At 52.4% G+C, this 19,360-nt stretch overlaps 2 protein-coding genes across 5 annotated transcripts; one reads left to right on the top strand and one right to left on the bottom strand.

Moving 5' to 3' along the window:
• The first annotated feature begins 3 nt into the window (after positions 1-3).
• Positions 4-11,658, top strand: ACOT8 (acyl-CoA thioesterase 8). 3 transcript variants are annotated; one of them, XM_045804790.2, is made up of 6 exons: positions 4-221; positions 7,002-7,227; positions 7,688-7,767; positions 9,091-9,248; positions 9,816-10,010; positions 11,424-11,658. In XM_045804790.2, exons 1-6 carry the CDS (start codon positions 103-105, stop codon positions 11,540-11,542), a joined length of 897 nt encoding a protein of 298 aa, XP_045660746.2. In that variant the 5' UTR covers positions 4-102; the 3' UTR covers positions 11,543-11,658. The 3 variants fall into 3 exon arrangements, with proteins under 3 accessions (XP_045660746.2, XP_087709663.1, XP_045660745.2); XM_087853537.1 differs by lacking the exons at positions 7,688-7,767; positions 11,424-11,658 and adding exons at positions 1,495-1,631; positions 10,683-11,417 and having other exon boundaries at positions 9,816-10,014; XM_045804789.2 differs by lacking the exon at positions 7,688-7,767 and adding an exon at positions 1,495-1,631 and having other exon boundaries at positions 5-221.
• Positions 11,655-17,114, bottom strand: SNX21 (sorting nexin family member 21). 2 transcript variants are annotated; one of them, XM_087853535.1, is made up of 4 exons: positions 17,035-17,114; positions 16,440-16,707; positions 15,871-16,028; positions 11,655-12,714 (listed from the first exon to the last, which is right to left on the bottom strand). In XM_087853535.1, exons 2-4 carry the CDS (start codon positions 16,699-16,701, stop codon positions 12,040-12,042), a joined length of 1,095 nt encoding a protein of 364 aa, XP_087709661.1. In that variant the 5' UTR covers positions 16,702-16,707; positions 17,035-17,114; the 3' UTR covers positions 11,655-12,039. The 2 variants fall into 2 exon arrangements, with proteins under 2 accessions (XP_087709661.1, XP_087709662.1); XM_087853536.1 differs by having other exon boundaries at positions 12,558-12,714; positions 15,878-16,028; positions 16,440-17,106.
• Positions 17,115-19,360: the final 2,246 nt, after the last annotated feature.

Raw genomic sequence — 19,360 nt, forward strand, 5'->3', positions numbered from 1 at the left:
TTTCCGGTTATTGGTGCAAGCTGCCGGAAGAAGCTTTGCGTTCAGTGCGGGTCTCCTCGTGTCCGCCCAGCGCAGTGTCCTGGCCGGCAGCAAGTGAACCACATGTCGTCCCGGCAGGCTCCAGAGGACGAGCAGGGCGGCGGCGATCCCCCCGGGGACCTCCGCAGCGTCTTGGTTACCAGCGTGCTCAGCCTCGAGCCGCTAGACGAGGATCTGTTCAGGTAGCCGGCCGCATCTGGCTCGCACCCCCCCATCGGGACAGAGGCTTCTGATCTCGACTGCCGCCACCGCGTTGCCCCTTGCTGATAGCCCTCTGGACGAGGATGGGCTTTGCGTGGGGTGCAGACTCTGTCGCGATTGGGAGAGAACCTGTCCGTGACAGACCTGGCCTCGCTGCCCTAGCTTCCTCCGTCTGCGCGCCAGGTCTGCGCAGCCCCGCGACTAGGAGGTCCTAGCAAGCTGGGCAAATAAAGTGGTGGCTTGAGATAGCCTTCTCATCAGCCTCCCTTGAGGAGTCATGCCCCTGGGGGAGCCAGCCAAGAAAGGGTGGTGACTTCTCCAAGTGCACGCAGCTGATCAGATTTAAAATTTATAAGCAGTTTCTTGCATATTCATTGCCCTTTTCCTCTTATACACCTCGCTTCCTCCACCGCTTGGAGGGACGTAGTAGCTCATCATTACTCTTTCTGAGGCCTTTTCCTTCCAGATGCCACTTAAATGCTTTCTGTAGCTAGGGATTTAATAGTTTTGACCTTCAAGTTTCCTACTGGCTTTTCAGAAGCAATCTTAGGTGCTAACTTCCCTTTCTCCTACTTAATGAGTTACAAATAACTTCCTGGAGGGCCACTTGGAATGCATTATATTAAAAAATGCTAACCTGGGGCTGGACTGGGTGGGGCTCTGGTAGGAAGCTGGAGTTTCACCTGTGGGGCCTCGGTTTCCTCCTGTGTGCACTGAAGGGTTAGACTTGAAGCCTGAGGGCGCTTAGAGTTCTAGATCTAGTCCTTGGAAGGACTGGGGTGTTCAAGTTGAGACGTGTTAAGTGGCAGGCCTTAATGTAGTCTGCCTCCAGCTTTTGGGGTTTGTCTTGGCCCTAACAGTCTTGAGAAGCTTCTGCCTTATCCTGGAATCAGCAGTGGAAGAAACATTGGACCTGGGGGCAAAAGACGCAGATACTGCTCAGGACTGGCAATGTTTAAGTTGTGTGACCTTGCTTAGGTCACTTTCCCTCTCTGATTCCTGTTCTCTTTGTGTAAAATAAGGGGATTGGTTCCTTTAACTGAAGCCCACAGAAGGGTTGGGCAGTCTTGAAGGCCCTGAAGTTACATGTATGCTGTATGCAGAGTAAGGGTATTTGCCTGGGAGAAGGGTCCATGGCTTTTGCCAGATTTCAAAAGGATCCCAGAGAGATCCTGCCCTATAGGCTCAATGATGGTTGCAGGATTTGGCCCTGTGTTCAGCCCAAGTATTTCCTGCTTTCCCCTCTCCCCACAGAGGAAGACATTACTGGGTACCCACAACCCAGCGGCTGTTTGGGGGTCAGATTGTGGGCCAGGCCCTGGTGGCTGCAGCCAAGTCTGTGAGTGAAGACATCCATGTGCACTCCCTGCACTGCTACTTTGTACGGGCAGGTAAACTACCCCCTCCTTATCCCCAACCCAACCCTGATGGCCCAGCAGCCACTTCTTCCTGCACTTGGGGGGCTGACTGAGAAGGGGGAGGGGGAGAGAGAGACTGTTAGTTGATTCCCCTCAGGGGAGCCTAGAAAGGAACAAGGCCTGGGGCCAAGAAGAGTGTTGGACCTCACACCTCCTGAGATCACTGAGTGCTTGTTGATGTGAAAACGTTGGGGTTCTCGGAGCAAATGGTCCAGAATTCTTGAGATGTCTTTGGTGCAAAATGGTGGTTTTGTTTGTTTGTTTTTAAAGATTTATTTTTAGAGAGGGGACGTTGCCTGGATGGTTCAGTTGGTTAAGCGGCTGCCTTCAGCCCAGGTCATGATCCCAGAGTCTTGGGATCAAGCCCCACGTTGGGCTCACTGCTCAGCGGGAAGTCTCTGCTTCTCCTCCTCCCTCTGCCCCTTTCCCCTGCTCATGCTCGCTCTCTCAAATGAAGAAATAAAATCTTAAAAAAACATAACAAAAAACAGAGATGGGGGGGGCGGGTTGGAGGGAGGGGCAGAGGGAGAGGGAGAATCTCATTCAGACGCCTCTTGAATGTCTCCGAGATCCTGATCTGAGCGGAAATCAAGAGTTGGATGCTTAATCAACTGAGCCACCCAGGTGCCCCCAGAAAGATGGTTTTACTAGAGCATGGGACAGGACCCATGGGCAAAAAGAGCTGCACTGGGGTTGTGATGAGTGACTGATTATGTATTTTCAAGTTGGGAGGGGTTAGGGACAGCACAAGCCTCCAAGGTATTTTGGAAACAAGGTTTCCAGGATCTTGAGGGGGCTAGCTGTTGTTAGGAAAAGGTCATTTATTACTATCTAATGAAACCTTAGTCATGAGACTTTTCAGATATATATCAGTGGGCCACATACTTGGAGAATGATTGCCAAATGCATCTTCGGGGGTAGAGATAAAGGAAGTTTCCAGAGGAATTTCTATATGTTTAAAGAAGACCTGCAGGATCCCGGGGGTTGGGGGGTGGGGGTTGTCGGGATAATGTTAAGCTAAGATTGCCTTTTGCCCTTAGCAAAGTATTAACATTGAGGCAGCTGAGTTCCTAGAGGAATGTCACTCTGCCTGTTTCAAGGACTTGTCAATGGGCTGTAAGTAGTTAAGGAAATTTAATTTTTTCTTTTGCCTTTGTTTCCCAGTCACTTGTTACCTGGCGTGAAATGATCTAAGACTTTGTTGCTTAACTGCTCCCTGCAGGTTTTTTGTTCATTCTTTACACACCTTCTGGTGCCAAGCACTGTACTGGATCCTCAGGGGGGTGCTGTCACCTCTGCTAGGAGTTCGGCAGTAGGCAGCTTGTCTTGGAGAAGAGAGCACCAGCCTGCAAGACCTTGGGTCTGGTTTCAGCTTTGCCAGTAACTCTCCAAGCAATCTTGAGTGAGGTTACCACCCCCACCCCTATCCCCCATCCCCCATCCCACCAGGCTTGGTTCATCCCACCTGAAAAATGGAGAAGGGGAGGGTCCTGGACTGTTGCTGGTTTTCTGTAAATGAGAACTACCATTCTTTTTTAATGAGGAACTTATGGGACTAAGAAAAATTCACATGATACAGAGCATAGCTATGTACATTATCTTGTTTGGTCCTTATAAGTCAACATGAGGGGTGGGCATTCCTGCCACCATTTTACCTATAAGGAAATGGGGACGAGAAGAGGCTATGTAACCAGCTCCCGCAGTGCTCAGGGAAGCAGAGCTGGGATTGATTGATTGATTGATTGATCTATCTATCTATTTATTTATTTAAAGATTTTATTTATTTGACAGAGACAGCCAGCAAGAGAGGGAACACAAGCAGGGGGAGTGGGAGAGGAAGAATCAGGCTCATAGCAGAGGAGCCTGATGCGGGGCTCGATCCCATAACGCCGGGATCACGCCCTGAGCCGAAGGCAGACGCTTAACGACTGAGCCACGCAGGCGCCCCTTGAGCTGGGATTTAAACCTGAGTGTGCGTGTCTCCAAGCTTCACACTCTGCCCTCCTCCTTTGCTTTTCTCTTTCACTCTTGGTAGGTAATTCCAAACCATGGGAGAGCTACCAGGTTTTGGGGGAAGGATCTTTTTTCTTGGAAAGTCTCCATCCAAGGGCAGTGTGAAATGAGGCATGCCCGCGCTACTATTTCAAAATAATCATCAGTCATTTGTGTCCTTACCTGCTTCTTGAAATGCTGCAGCTTTTCAATATATATTGACTAATCGATAGCTATTACAGGACTATTAAAATAGAAGTCGGGACAGGAGACTAGTAGTAACAGGATTTGGGAGAGATGATTGTGTTAAAAAAAAACAACACAAAACTAGGCTAAGGCATATTGTTGCAGTTTTATAAAGTTCGTTCTGAGCTTCCTGGCAGCAAGGTGAAAAGGGAAGCTCTCTTACGAGCGTGAGATGTGACCTCCTAAACACCAATGATGATGTTTCAGTATTTTTAAATAAAAGATGCTGGGATGGGGGTGCTTGTCCTTGGCTATTTACCATATCAATTCTTTTTCTGAAAACCCAGGATAGAATGATAGTTTAATTTTTTGTGGTCTTATTTATTTATTTTTTTTCCTTCAGGCATTTCTCTAGAGATGTAGAAGAATGTAGCACAGGAGTCATCTGACTTGGGATAGGTTTAGAGCTTGGCAAATCAAGAGTAGAGTCCTCAAACGTTATTCTGTAAAAGGCCAGATAAAAAATATTTTATGTTTTGGAGCACCTGGCTGGCTCAGTCAGTGGAGCATGCGACTCTTGATCTCAGGGTCATGAGTTCAAGCCCCACATTGGGCCTGGAGACTACTTGAAAAACAGTATTTTAGGTTTTGAGGGCAAAAGCAACAACAGACAATATGTTAAAAAATGGGCTTGTGTGTAGTTAAAAAATGTTATTAATGCTCTCAGTTTCCTCATCTATTCAATGGGGGAAAAAGCCTTTGCAAAGCTATTGTGAGACCCACTTGAGAAAACCTGCCTTAGTGTCTTTTTTTTTAAAGATTGATTTATTTTAGTGAGCCTGCTGGGTGGGGGGAGGAGCAGAGGGAGAGAATTCTCAAGCAGGCTCCTCGCTGAGTGTGGGGGGCTCCATCTCAGGACCTTGACATCATGATCTGAGCCGAAACCCAGTCAGATGCTTAACCGACTGAACCACCCAGGTGCCCCCAAGCTGCCTTAGTTTCTAATGCCACCTGGAACCCAGCAGTCACTCCACAACTGTTTGCTCCCTTCCTTCAATATATTCCAGGGCCTACCTGCTCTGGTCCAATAAAAATGTCCAAGAACAGGTCTGGAACTCATTCACACTGAAAGGTAAATCACTAGTAACTGGAAGTACTGTGCGTTAGCTACAGCCTAAGGATTAGATTAGAGCTTTTTTTCTTTTCTTTCTTTTTTTTTTTTAAAGATTTTATGTATTTATTTGAGAGAGTGAGCACGAACAGAGGGAGAGGGAGAAGCAGGCTGCCTGCTGAGCAGCGAGCCTAATGTGGGGCTTTATCCCAGGACTCCAGGAGTCGGCAAATGCTTAAGCGACTGAGTGACTCAGACACCCCATTTCTTTTTTCCTTTTTTAAGTTTGTTGGTAGGGAAAAGAGGGTTCCTTTCCAGCCCCTGAAATCGGATTGCACATGTAACTATTTCCAGGATCTGGACTCTTGGGAAGCCCTTCCTAAAGGCCTTGAGGAGCCCCCATTCTGATAAAAGTGCCCCTTTGGCAGTGCCGGCCAGCAGATTGCCGAGCAAACAAGCCAGCTTTGGATGGGTGGTGATATTTCTTGCTGTTGAATGAGCCTCCGGTGCCTGGTTGGCTCCCCATTCGGTTGATGGTGGAGGAAGCAACACTTGTTGAGACCTGCTTCTTTCATCTGAATATTGAAAATCGTCCCCAAGATGTCTCACTGCCAAGGTGTCAGAGTTCTCCACCGTCGGCCTGAATCAGAGAGACATTGAAGGACTTCAGGGACACCAAGGAGACTCTCTCCTCCCAAAAACCCTCCTGACTGGTTCTCTGAGGGCTAGCTAATAGGCCTCAAGCAGGGCAAGTGGCTTCCATCCTGCCCCGGGGATGCGGACACCCAAAAGAGAAGGGCCAAGTGACTGTTGTTTGCATCTGGGATGAAGTGGCTGACAGCAGGCTTTTCCTGAGAGAATGAATAGTCCCACAGATAACAGCCAGACCATAGATAAAAACAGAACTCTGGGCTACCTGGGTGGCTCAGTCAGTTGTGTGTCTGACTCGGTTTTGGCTCAGGTCATGATCTCATGGGTCGTGAGATCGAGAGCCCCGCGTCGGGCTCTGCACTCAGCGGGGAGTCTGCTCGAAGATTCTCTCCCTCTGCTCCTCACCCCCTAAATAAATAAACCTTAAAAAAAAAAAAAACAGAACTCTGATCCACAGTTGGCAGCAAGCAGCACAGGAAACCAACCTGCTGTCTACACGTCAGACTTGTAGGAAGTCAGGCCACCAACTCTAGCAACCAGTCCTGGAAGCCAAACCCCCAAACACCAAAGACTTGATTAATAGCTGATAGCTTCCCTAATATCTGTCCCCACTTCCAACTTAGGACCAACCAGAGAAAGCCGAATACGCACACCTACCAGTTACAGAGGCTGCCCTGCTGCTAGTTAGCTTCCCTACGGACTCCCCATGCCAGCAGCCCGCGTCGTGGCGTATCGCCGGTCTGTTTTCACTGTAATGCTTTCCCACTCCTCTGCCTGCCTTTGAGTTTCTGCCAAACGTAAGTGAGGGTGACTGACTCCCTTGCTATATAAACTCTGAATAAATAGCTTTTGCTTGTTCTAAAACAAAAAGGCGCAGGCCAGAGTTGCTGATCTCTGATCTAGAAGATTAGTACTGGACGCGCGACAAGATCCCAGTCACAGATAAAACCACACAAAAGCTGGGATTATTCTGACAAACACTTGGGGCGCTTACTGTGTGTCGGATGTTATCCTAAAGACTTTACAACTATGACTAATTGAATTCTTAAAATCCTGAGAGGTGTGAGCACTGATGATCCTATTTTACAGATGGGTAAACTGCTCAGAGATTTTCCCATGGCCACGCAGCGAGTGAGTGGCCGGGCCAGGATTTGAATGCAGGGAATGTCCCCCTGCCCTGTGCTGTGGAGAGAGAGGCACTCCGCTTGTCCCGGAACACCCGAGGACGGGCTCTGGAATTCTCGCTGCACCCCTCGTCCGTGGGCTGTAGGAGGCCTCAGTCAGGGGCCACTGAGCAGATAAGGAGTAGAGAAGGAGTAGCGGAGGTGCCTGTCCAGCCGTGGTGATGACGGCCGCTCGCACGGGCTCACTTGGACTCACCGTGTCACTTGTGCCCGCCACAGGGGACCCCAAGGTGCCGGTGCTGTACCAGGTGGAGCGGACGCGGACAGGGACGAGCTTCTCGGTGCGCTCGGTGAAGGCCGTGCAGCACGGCAAGCCGATCTTCATCTGCCAGGCCTCCTTCCAGCAGGCTCAGCCCAGCCCCGTGCGGCACCAGTTCTCCATGCCCAGCGTGCCCCCGCCGGAAGAGCTGCTGGACCACAAGGCCCTCATCGACCAGTACTTAAGGTGAGAGAGCTGGAGGCTCCAGTTGGCTCCTGGGAGTGGGAATTGGAATCCTTTAGGGGGTCTTGACCGGCATTTAAAAAAATACAGATATTGGAGCGTATCGTGTGTAGTAAGGGTAAAGTCTCCTTTGGTGAAACTTGAGTTTCAGTTGTGTGTGTGGTGTGTGTGAGTCTGTGTGCACGGGCGAGCGTGTTGGGTCACGATGTAAATGCAGAGCTTCTGATCCAGCCAATTCAGGTGTTGTCACTGGTTGTTAAAATAGTGAAACACTTCTGTGGTCACTTGGTACCTACCTCTCCAGTCCCTGCATGATCCCTCTCCTCCTTTGGGATCACCCGTGATCCAGCAGCCTGGGAGGTCGTGCCTGGCAGGGGTGACGGGTCCCTGCTGTCTTTGCCCTCGTGGGTGTTCAGTATTTTGAATATCACCTGGTGAAATACATTTCTTTCTTGGATTACAGCTAATGAAGTTGGGAAAATGGTGGGGCAGGGGAAAGAGCTCTGGGTCCCGACACAGGACAGACACATGGATTCTGGCCAGGTGTGTGCCTCTGTTAGTGCTCCCCTGCTTCGTGACTTTGCCCGACTCCCCAGCCCTTCAGAGTCCTGCCTCGTCTGAAAATGGGGATGGTCATGTCGGTCCCGCGTACTTCACGGCCGTACCCTAAGGACAGCCCCTTGTCCTGTGCTGTGTGCTGGCTCAGCAGCAGAATATCGTTGGGATAGATATGGGTTTGATCTTTTGGTAAAGGCCTGGGTTCGAATATAGACTCTGTTTCTGCTAGCTGTGTGAGTTTGGGCAAGTTGCTTGCCCACCCTGAGCCTCTGCTCACAGGCACAATGGTGCTAATCATAATTCCTACCTCATAAAGCTGCCGTGAGGATTCAGTGAGGTAAGAGATAATAAGTCACTTCATGACCACTCAGTGAATTATAGTTAAACCGCTACTGACAGGAGAGGAGGAAGCACAGAGCCTAGTCTGCTGTCAGAGCTCAAAAATGTTCGCTGAAATGAAAGGAGGACACTGTTCTTAAAGGTCCCTAAATTAGAGAGCGGTGCCGTCCAACTAGGAAGACACTAGCCACATGTGGGTCTATTGAGGTGACATTAAACAGAACGAACAATTCTGTTGTCACACTAGCCACACTCCAGGCACTCAGTAGCCACGTGTGGCTAGCGGCTAGCAGAGTGGGCAGTGCAGGTTCAGAACGTCAGGTCAGGTCTGTGGGACAGTGCCCGGGGGGGGGGGGGGCTGAAAATGGAAAGAAGAGCACTCAGGGTGGTTGTTACCAGGGCGGAGGGGCTTCCTTGGAGATGGCCCCCCACGCCCCCCGACCCGGGACGCCGTCTTCCCAATTGCGTAGGGTTGGGTAGGTCGGTCCAAGTTGCGCAGGCTGCTTCCTGAAAGTTGAGAGTAGCGAAGTGGGTAAGAGCCTGACCCATGGAGCCAGACTGCCTGGGTCCACGTCCTGCCTTCTCCACTCCCTGAGCGAGCTCCGTGAACTCCAGCTGCTTATTTCAGGTCGGTTGTCAGATGGGGGCGATGACAGCATTGTCTCGCAGGGCTGTTGTGACGAGGTCGTGTATGTGAAATGCTTAGAAGGGTGCCTCTGATAGGGTCCCCCCTGCTACTCTGAAGGGTTAGGAGGTCGGCTGCTGTCATTATCTACATTTTGTAGATGGCAAGAGAGGCTCGGTGAGGTTATTGACTTGCACAAGGTCACAGGGCTCCTGAGTGGCAGAGAAAGGATTCAGACGCTGTGCAGGAGGGGAGCTGTGGGGAAAAGTCAGGAGTCCCTGTGGAGGAATGAGGGGGTCCCAGAGGCAGCTCAGAGAGGCTCTCCCTTTCCCCTTTACTTTCAGGGACCCCAACCTCCAAAAGAAGTACCTAGTGGGACTGAACCGAATTGCTGCCAAGGAGGTGCCCATTGAGATCAAGCCAGTAAAGCCGCCTATCCTGAGCCAGCTGGAGAGCCTGGAGCCCAAACAGATGTTCTGGGTGCGAGCCCGGGGCCATATTGGTAAGAGGACCCCAAGGACTGGAAGAAAACATTCTTCCCAGCGCTAGGCCTGGACCTCATGCCTTGGTGGCATTGGGCGTGTTACTTCCCCTCTCTGGCCTGTTTCCTTGTCGGTGTGATGGGCAAGTTGGCTTAGCTTCTCACCAGGACCCTCTCCGCCACTCGTATGGGGATGAAGGGCGAGGTCACTCTACTAATCCTAACAGAGGCCCTTTCTGGGGAAGGCAAGGGACCTTGCTGAGGTTCTTCTCCAGGACCCCTGCTAACCATATGGCCTCTGCAAGCTGGAAGAAGACACCCCTTAGAGGGCCCAGCGTGGGAGACTTAGGGAGTGCAGACTGGATTTCAGTCCTCACTTAGCCCTGCCCTCTGCCCATCCCTACCTCCTCTGTCACTTCACACACACACATACACACACACACACACACACACACCCTTGGGCAGGTGCCCTTACGCAGCAAACACTCTGCACATCTGTGCATGGCAGCCCCTCTCTGCCCGTCTCCCTGCAGGTCCTGAGCTGTAAAGCCCAGGGCCCGGGGCTGACGGGGCCCGCACGCGTTGCAGGGGAGGGCGACATGAAGATGCACTGCTGCGTGGCTGCCTATATCTCGGACTATGCCTTCCTGGGCACAGCAGTGCTGCCCCACCACTGGCAGCACCAGGTGCGCCACATGGTCTCCCTGGACCACTCCATGTGGTTCCACACCCCGTTCCGAGCTGACCACTGGATGCTCTATGAGTGCGAGAGCCCCTGGGCTGGTGAGTACGGGGCCCCGGGGGACAAGGGGGCTGACTGGGGGGGTGGGCACAGAAAGCCTGCTTTCTCAGGTGATCCTGTGAGGCGCTGCCCATCACTTCCTCTCCTGCCCCCCTAAGTTCTGGCATTTTTGTCTTCAAAATGACAGCATGAGGCTCGAGAAGGGACACCTGCTCAGCTTAATTTCTGTAGCATGTGGGGAGTATCAGAGACCCAGTTCTAGGCCCAGAAGCACTTCAGAGTGTCTGTGTGATCCTGGGCCAGTCTCCATTCTTCTCTGAGCCTCAGGTTCCCTATCTAAACAAACAGGGTCGCATGGGAGCAGTAGTGTCTGACCGTGGTGGCGTGAGATTGCCAGTTGGGGGAGCTTTTTCAAATAGGTACTCAGATTCCACCCCTGAGGTTTTGACTCAGCGGGTCTTGGATGAAATCCAGAAAACTATTTTTAAGCAGCTCCCTGAGCGATAGTGCGGATTAACCAACCTGGTTGGGGGTCAGGGCCCTCTGCAGTCTCTAAGGGCTCTGCTACTTGGACACTCGTGGTGCACAGAGAAGCCCAGACTCGTTCATCACTGTCTAGTCTCAGAGCCCTGGGCTGAAGTACACTTCAGATGAAGAAAAGCCTTGCTCTGTAAAACAGGGACAGAACTTCAGGGAGTCTCTCTTCAGGGAAGGGGGAACTCTCCAGCACTAAGGGCGTCGCAACACAGGGTCAGCAACCTTGCAATTAGGACACCTGGGTTCGGGTTTGGCCAGCTCCTTATGGCCGAGTGCCTGGGGCTCCCTGGACTTCAGTGTCTTCATCTGGAAAATGGGCTGAGGCCTGCTTCACTTGGCTACTATGAGAACTAAGTGAGCTCTACTCTGTGTAAGGGAGACCAGCAGCTCCCTCCAGAACCTTCCACTCAGGCCCAAGGCTAGCAAGGGAGTCTCTAGGTGGGGAGGGAGGGTGGCCAGATGTGATGGCCCCAGGTCCTCCCCCACCCCCTTCTTCCTGGTAGGGGTGAGAATGGTGTTTTTTTTTTGTGAATTACCGCCCTGGAGGACCCGGTTTGATTCACTGGAAAGGGAACTGCCGGGTTTCCGACCACAAGTGGCCAGAGTGGGGGTGGATCTGCTTAGCCAAGCTGCTGACCCAAGACTGCCCTCAGAAGTCTTCCCCCGTGAGCTTTTGGAGGAAGCCAGTGGATATGTGAAAGTGCTTTCAAACTGTCACGTGGGGTTCTCTCAGGAGTCAGCCCCAGGGACCATTCCTAAGAGGCTCATAAAGGGGCACTTAGAGATTGGGAGAGGCCACAGCACTCGATGTGCCCTTGTATGGGGCAGCCATACCGGTTGCACACTTTTCAAGAAGCACGTTTGGCCACGCTGCGAAGGAGAGAGAAGGCCGTTCTCACCCTTCCCCTCACCCACAGGTGGCTCCCGGGGGCTGGTCCAAGGGCGGCTATGGCGTCGGGATGGCGTCCTGGCTGTGTCCTGTGCCCAGGAGGGCATGATCCGAGTGAAGCCCAGGGTCTCAGAGAGCAAGCTGTAGCCAGAGGGACCAGCTTGGCCTGGGGCTTCAAGGATCACCCTTCTCCCCCCAAGTCCTTACAGTCGAGGACTGGGCCTTCTGTCCCCAAACCCAATAAAAAGACTAATACCACTGGAGCTGCTGGCCTTTAATTCCCCTGGGCCAAATGGCAGCCCTACTCCAGGACTCCAGAGGAAGAGTCCCTGGCCCTCCGGCCAAGGAAGAGGTAACACTGACCTACCCTGGGGCATAGTCCCCAGACATCCATGAGCTGGAGAGACTGCATCAGACTTCTTCCCTACACCGCCCCAGGGCGATCCCAGCTGAAGCTTGTCCTGAGCCCAGCTTGACAGAAGGAACATGTTTCCTTGGTTTGCTACAAATTCTTTGTAGGACTTCTAGGGGTTCCCAGCACCCCTTACAGGTTCCCACCTGCTATTCATGTCCTCCTTGCCCACCCCCACCCCCCTTCCCCGGGGCGGTGCCTCTCCCCACAGTGGCCTTAAGTCTAGGCAAGGTCAGTTCAGTACCTCCTTGATGAGCAATTCTTTGAGGCTGGGGGGTGGCGTGGGGGTCAGGCCTGCTTCCTGCAGGGCCTGGAGCCGGGCCTCTGACTGGCGTTTGTCCAGGCCCAGGCGCCAGGAGAGCCGCACGTGGGCCTCCAGAAAGGGTGCCAACAGAGGGTGGGGGTTCTTGTCCCCCAGTAGTTGCAAGGCCCTCTCACAGCATGCCCGGGCCTCCCCAGGGTCCTCCAGCTCCTGGTGGCACACAGCCAGCCCAGCCAGGGTCAGCAGAGGGCGGTCTGGGCCCAAAGGGGTGCCTAGCTGGGTCTGCAGCTGCCAGGCGTTGGCCCAGAGCGCCAGAGCCTCATGATAGAGGCCGGTGCAGGTGAGGCTCTGTGCCCGCCGCAGCTCGGGCAGCACGAAGAAGTCCTGCAGGTCCGGGGCGTGGCGCAGCTCAGGCACTGCCTGCAGGTGGCTCAAGAACTGCTCGAAGGCCCGGCTGCGGCGGGCGATGGTCTCGGCGGTAAAATTCCGGCGCAGGCGCTTCCGGGGGAATGAGATGGCGGCCATGGGGCCCCGGAACTGTCGCTGCAGGTTTCGGTGCAATCGCTCAAAGTCCGAGTAGCGGCGAGAGATCTGGGCTGGCTGGCGAGCGTGTGGCCCTGGACCCATCACGGCGAGGGTGTAGAGCTGCGGAGAGGGTGGAGTGAGGGTAGGTGTGAGTTGTCCGTGCGCCCCTTCCCTCCCCACCCCCACACCTCAAGCTGCATTCACCCACTTCTTCCCTTCGCCCCTGAGACTGGGCCCAGGAGGGTGGGAGCTGCTGGGGGAGCAGCCAGGGAGCCCAGTCCCATCTTACCTGAGGCTCGTCTGAAATGACCCAGGCCCAAGGCAGCACGGGGAGAGAAAGACAGAGATGAGCTTCAGTGCCTGGAGCTGCCACCCCTTTTGCCCCTTCCAGGGAGCACTCCCTTCCCATGGGGCAGTTAGCTCTTCGGACAGCCCCTCTGGTAAACCAGCTGGGAGCTGAAATCCAGGCCGATCTCTTGGGCCTCTGAACCAACCTTCAAGGCCAGCTTGGAGTATGTTCCACTCTGGACACAGAGCCCCCACATCCTTAGCCAGGTTATTCCAAAGCAGACCTGGAGGAGAGGTCTTCAGATAGACCAAGTAGCGAGCATGGTGAAGAGGACATCGGGGCACAGGCTCGGGTCCTAATTCCTGGTCAGCTACTCCTTCGCGGTGCGTCATGAAGCAAGACAGCCCCCACCCTCACCCCTGTCCCGGGTCTGCTTTCCTCTCTAGTGAGCAAAGCTGTGGCCTAGGTCAGTGTCCGCTCACATGTGGGATGTGTGTAAGTAAATGTTGCTCCTGAGATTCTAGGTGGTATGTGCTGGAGTAAATACCACTGAAGCAGAGACAGGAGGTGGGCCCCCCCCCCCTCCGCCAATTCCTTTTGAATTCTGACTACAGATCAGGAAGCTCTCTCAGTTTGGTTTTTAAAACGCACTTCTCCGACACTTCTCATCTCCACTTTCAGAGAAGACCTAGAAAGTGAATCTCCGGTCAGGGCCTTCCGGCAACAGCATTCATGCAGGGTTTTAATGACCCGGTTTCATTGTCACTGCTTTTATTGTATTTAATTAATTAATTTTTACGGTTCTCTTTATAGCAAGCAAGGCTTTCCACGTACAGTAGTTCTTTCAAGTCTTTTGAACTTATTTACGAAAAAATAAAGGTTTCCTTAAAGAAAAATGTTAAGCAAGGAATGGTACAAGTAGGATTTAGCTAGGACAAGAATCCTGAAGTTGGTACTGGAATGACTGATGTTTGAGAGGCGCTGATCGAGAGGACCATGAAGCTGTCCCCGGGTCTGAGCACATGACCACAGCTTAGTGTGTAATAATGCTGACCCACCAGGTTTAAAAAGGGGGATGAGTTAAGCATGAGATGTTGAAGGCATGCTAACACCAAACCCAGACTTTTCTCTCGAATTTGTTCTGTGAAACTGCCAATATTCTAGCCACCTCTGGTCTATTTTATACTTTTCTCAAATATTCAGTGTACATTAATACTAAGGATTAAAAGGTTTAACCTTAAAGAAATTTATTTTATTCCCGTTCAGTTGTGCATTCCCAAAACATATTGGCTGCAAAACCTTTTTATTTTATTTTTTTTAAAGGAACATTATCAACATTCCAGGAAACCAGTTTCCTGCAAAATACACTTCAGGAAGCATTGTCTAAAATGACCCCTTATATTCATGTAGCTTTTACTTTTATTTTTAAATTTTTGGCAAAAAGGAAACATTTTATATCCATTATCTCATCTGACCTTTGTAATGTCCTGCCAAGATGGGTAATGATGACAGTAGCTCCATTAACTGAGCGCCTGCCCCTGCCACGACGTGCTGTGCTGGGCACTTGACTATGGAGCACAGCAAGGAGGGAGTCCCTGACGCTGTCTGACAGCCAGGGAAGCCACCAGAGGCAAAGGGCTCAAAGACTTCCCCTAAGTCACACAGCTGGTAAATGGTCCAGCTGGGATTCAAACCCAGGCTTGCCTAATTCCACAGCCTGGGCTTTCAACCCCCCCTGCCCCGCCCCCGGCGGTAAAAGTTCAGTCAGGACTTAGGGTCCCCTTTGGACAGAGGAGGGGGCTTGTCTGTCCAGACATGGGCCAGGGCATATCTGGCCATCCTGCTCTATGTTATCATTCTCTTCTCAGACTCACCCCATACTTCCCTGCTGCCCGGCTGTTCCTTGGGGTCTGTTTCCCAGTGCATGAGGCCTGGCTGGGACTTTTGCCTCTTAAGACGAGATCATCAGAGTCAATCCCTGCTCAAATTGGAGCAGTCACCCCATGGGCGTGGCCCTTGTTTACTAAAAGCAGCAGAATGGAATGGAGAGGCCCAGATGTGGGACAGGGCTCCAGGCCCCTTTCCTGCTGAGTCAGAAATGGAGGAGGGTGTTGAAGATGAGGGAAGTCTGAGTCTGCCAGGACTGGCCAGGTCACGCTGGGTTTCGGGACCTGGCAGACCTCGTTCTCCCATGTCAGTTTCTCCTTTCCATGGGCAAGGAAAACCAGACTCCAAGGTCTTCCCCCACACTGCTCTTCATCCCAACCCCTCCTACCCCCTAAATCTAACCCTCAGAACAAGATTATCGTACACTGTGTGGGTGCCCAGGGACTGATTCACCTGGGCTGTAAGGAGGCCACAACAGGCCCTAGATGCCAGACATTTTCAAGCCAAAGTTAAGTCATAATAATAGAGCTACCGTTTTATCAAGCTCTCCATAATGCTGGGCACAGTGCTAAGGGCTCTCTGTGCACTGTCTCATTTAATTTCTGCAACAACCCTCTGCATTATTCCCACTGCTCAGATGAGACAATAGGGTCATCAAGGTTACACAACTCACCCAAGGTCAAACAGCTGGTAATAGTGGAGTCTGAATCAAGGTCTGGATCCAAAACCCATTTTTTTTTAACCACTAACCAATGCAACGTGGGTCTCGGGTCTGACCCAGATAATAGTCTTTCCTGTATATCTTATATTTTGCTACAGTTTGCAAAACCTGGGGGCTGGGGCCCACACACCAGTTCTCTTAGTCTCAAAACCAGGATGGGGTCAGGTCCATAATCCCTCAGAAAGCTAAGTCATTTGCCTAAGGACTTGACCAAATTACATCCCCTTTCTGACCTCAGTTTCCCCATTCCTAAAATAGACTGGCCATTTGTAACTATACAGCTAGACCACCCCCCCCCAAAGAAGTTGGGAGTCTTCCCTACTTTCTCTTAGCCAGACTTCTAGACTCACAGCCCAGGGGTTCCTGGACCCTCACTCACCACGTACTTGGAGGGTGGGTCCTTGACCACGTTGGCACTGGTCACCTCGAAGAGCAGCCGCTGGGGCACCAGGGTGTTCCGGGACTTCTTCCAGAAATCCTGCAACTGCCTTGCCAGGGGCTGACTGCCCCTCTGCCCGTCAGGTGGGGGGCTCCGTTCTGCATGGGCACATGACCAGTCACATCAATGGGCCTGGAGCTAAGGTTGACATAAACCATGTGTGGTGACCTCACTCATCCACCAAGTGAGACAGGCTTCCATTTGACATAAGTGGAAATTGAGGGCCAGAGAGGGGCCAGGTGCCAAACACCGTGCCTGGCAGACAGCAGGCTCTAAATATTTCCACCCCCAAAACATCGCTAGCACATTATTACGATTTGTATCCCAGACCCTGTACATTTAATGCCCCCCAGCCACCCCGAGATGGGAGTGATTTCCCCCATTTGACACGAGCGAAAACTTGGCTCAGAGAGGTGTTGCGACTCTCTCAAGGTCACACAGCCAAGAGATGGCTGGGGTGGAGGCCTAATCGAGCCCCGGGGTTCCCGCCTCTGTCTTCGGGAACTCGCCTGCATCTTCTCCCGACGCCCCGTCCCCGGAGGGCAGCGGGTCGGGGCCAACTTCCCCGTCGTCCTCTTCGTCCTCCTCCTCTTCGTCCTCGGCGCTGGTGAAACTGAGGGTGCCGCTGAGGCGGGAGGACAGGCCCTCGGCGTCGTCGTCCTCCAGCTCCGAGCTCTCCGGGAACTGCTCGGCCTCCGGGCCGGTGGCCGCCTCCCCAGGGTTGTCGCCGGCCAGGGCGTGCCGCAGCCGGTGCAGGAGCCGCGAGGCCATGGCACCCTGGGGGGAGCGCGCGACGCAGGGTCCTGGGCGGGGGCGGGAGGGAGACCCGGGGCCCCACGCGGGGAGGAGGGGCGGGGCCCAACCGGCGGGGGGAGGGGCGCCGCGGAGGCCCCGCCCCAGCCCGTTGGGGGTCCTGCGAGCCCCGGACGTCGCCTGGCGTCTCTCCCTGCCCCGCCGCAGCCTAGGGCCGCGCTCTTCCCGGGAGAGGCCGGGACCCTCCCCTCGTCTCTCTCCCCGGCTGGAGCGTCTCTCCCTCCCGCGGCCCGTGGTGCGCTCAGGGGCTCGCGGTCCCCCGGGGTCCGCGGTGCAGCCCCGGCAGCTTACCGAGGCGGGCCGGGCTTCGCCGGGCCCAGGCCTCTCCCAGCGCCGCTCCGGCCGCTTCCTGCCGCCGCCCCGCCCCCGGCCCCGCCCGCTCCCCGGAGCCTCCCGGGAATCCCGGGCCCTTCGCTCCGGGAGGGACTTGGGAATCCTGGGTAGGCAGGGGCGAACCCCAGCCTCCTGGGGAATCGTACCCAATGCGCAGGGGCTCACACCCTCCGTGAATACTCCCACCCGTCGAAGAGCCGGTCTGTCCTGGCTGCCCCCAATCTGTCCCACAGTTTCCATGCAGCACTCTTAACTTTCCGAAGTCATGCCACAGTGGGAAGCCCATCTCTCCGGTGAAAAAATCGAGGCCACGTGAAGACACATTATCTGAGTTGGAATCTGACTTCGAGGCTAGGTTTTCTCCTATGTAAAACAGGGACAATTAAAACTACTACTAATTTTTTTTTTTAAGATTTTATTTATTTTTGTGACAGAGAGACAGCCTGCGAGAGAGGGAACACAGCAGGGGAGTGGGAGAGGAAGAAGCAGGCTCCCAGCAGAGGAGCCCGATGTGGGATCACGCCCTGAGCCGAAGGCAGACGCTTAACGACTGCGCTACCCAGGCGCCCCAAAACTACTAATTTTGCAGTCCTTGTAAAGGACCCTGATCCAGGGCCTGGCCAGATCTGTTACATAGTGATTATTGTTTCTTCAGTGTTCACAGGTTCTTCCCATCTCGTTGGATCCTCACACATAGGAAGTAGCAAACGGGGAAGTGAGATCCAGAAAGGCAGAGTTATTTGCCCTGAGTCACACAGCGTGCTAGAGGTTTCTGAGTGTGGGGCCTTGCAGCCTACCTCTCCTGAGTTCCTCATTCTGTTCTTTTCCCACACAGAAGGCCTGGTAATCTCAGCAGCTTCTCTGAAGGGCTGCCTGTGTGTTATCTTTTACCTACCAGGAGGGCAGCAGTGGGTCAGGAAGAATTTATTGTCACTTCCTGTCAAAAGGCCTTGCTATCAGTCCCTAGCAAGGCAGATATTACAGTCCAACAAATAAAATCTCTCTGACAATCCTTCCTACCCTTTCTGAATGGAGCGCGAGAGAGGTGGGGGGAAGTAGTTTTGATTGGGAAACACACTCCCTGCTCCACTACGTGCAGGGGTTCTGCTGTGCCCTCCATCCTGTTCCAGGCATTTTACATGGGGACACAGCTCACACTCACATCTTGGGGGGAGGCTGTTATTGGATAATGTCCATTTTCAGGATGAAGAGGAAAATTGACTTTGCCAAAATCCAGAACTAGAAAATAGGCAAGGAGATTTATGGCCAAGTCCATGTAATCTCAAGGCTCCAGCTACTCTTCATTCAGCTTAGCAGTAGGGTGTGGGGGCAAAAAGACACACGTCATTTCTTAATTCATTCAGCACTCATTCACTGAACACCAAACAAGAACATTAACTTGTATTTTGGCATATGTCTCACAAATCTGGGTACAAAGCAGGTGTTCATAAAACCACGGGTTGTCAGAAATCTGGTCTGGTACGTCTGTTTAACAGATGGGAAGTCTGAAGCTCAGTGAGGGGAAGGGACCTACCTTGGGTCATGCAGATAGGACCAGAACTAGATCTCCTGAAGTCTTGTATTCTACACTATTCTTGGATTCTGTATAATGTCTCCCTACAGCCGCCCTGAGAATGGCCATTAAATTCCTGGTTGCATACATTCAGTAAGCGGAAGCTCATTATCTTCGGAGGCTTCCCATTCCCATGATTATGCAAACTTGACGGTTAGGAATTTCCTCCTTATAACCAGATGCCACTCCGTTTAGTTCTTCGTATAAAGAACACGGTATTTATTGAGCACCTGCTAAGTACTGGGTGCTGGGGGATGCAGTGATGCACGGATAACAGTCTTTGGTCCGTAGAACTCAGAGCGGGTCATGTCACGTGGCACGCTCACGGCTAGGATTGAAGAAACTTCTGAAGACTGCCTTGGACTCCCTTGGCCTGGGTAGGGGAGGAGGGATCCCAAAGGAAGTGTTGTTATTTTTGATTTGTATTTTTTTTTTCAAGTAATCTCTACACCCAATGTGGGGCTTGACTTTACGACCTGGAGATCGAGAGTCACATGCTCCACTGACTGAGCCAGCCAGGTGCCCCTTCAAATATATATATATATAAGTTTATATATATATTTATATAAATATACACACATATATGAAATATTTATATAAATGTATTTAAATATATATACACTTCATATATATGAAATATTTATATAAACATGTTTATATAATATATAATATATATTTAAATATATGTATACACACTCTTATAAATATATA

The sequence above is a fragment of the Ursus americanus genome, chromosome 22 (genome assembly GCF_024610735.1).
Source record: "Ursus americanus isolate L20-20 chromosome 22, mUrsAme1.1.p, whole genome shotgun sequence".
NCBI lineage: Eukaryota > Metazoa > Chordata > Mammalia > Carnivora > Ursidae > Ursus > Ursus americanus.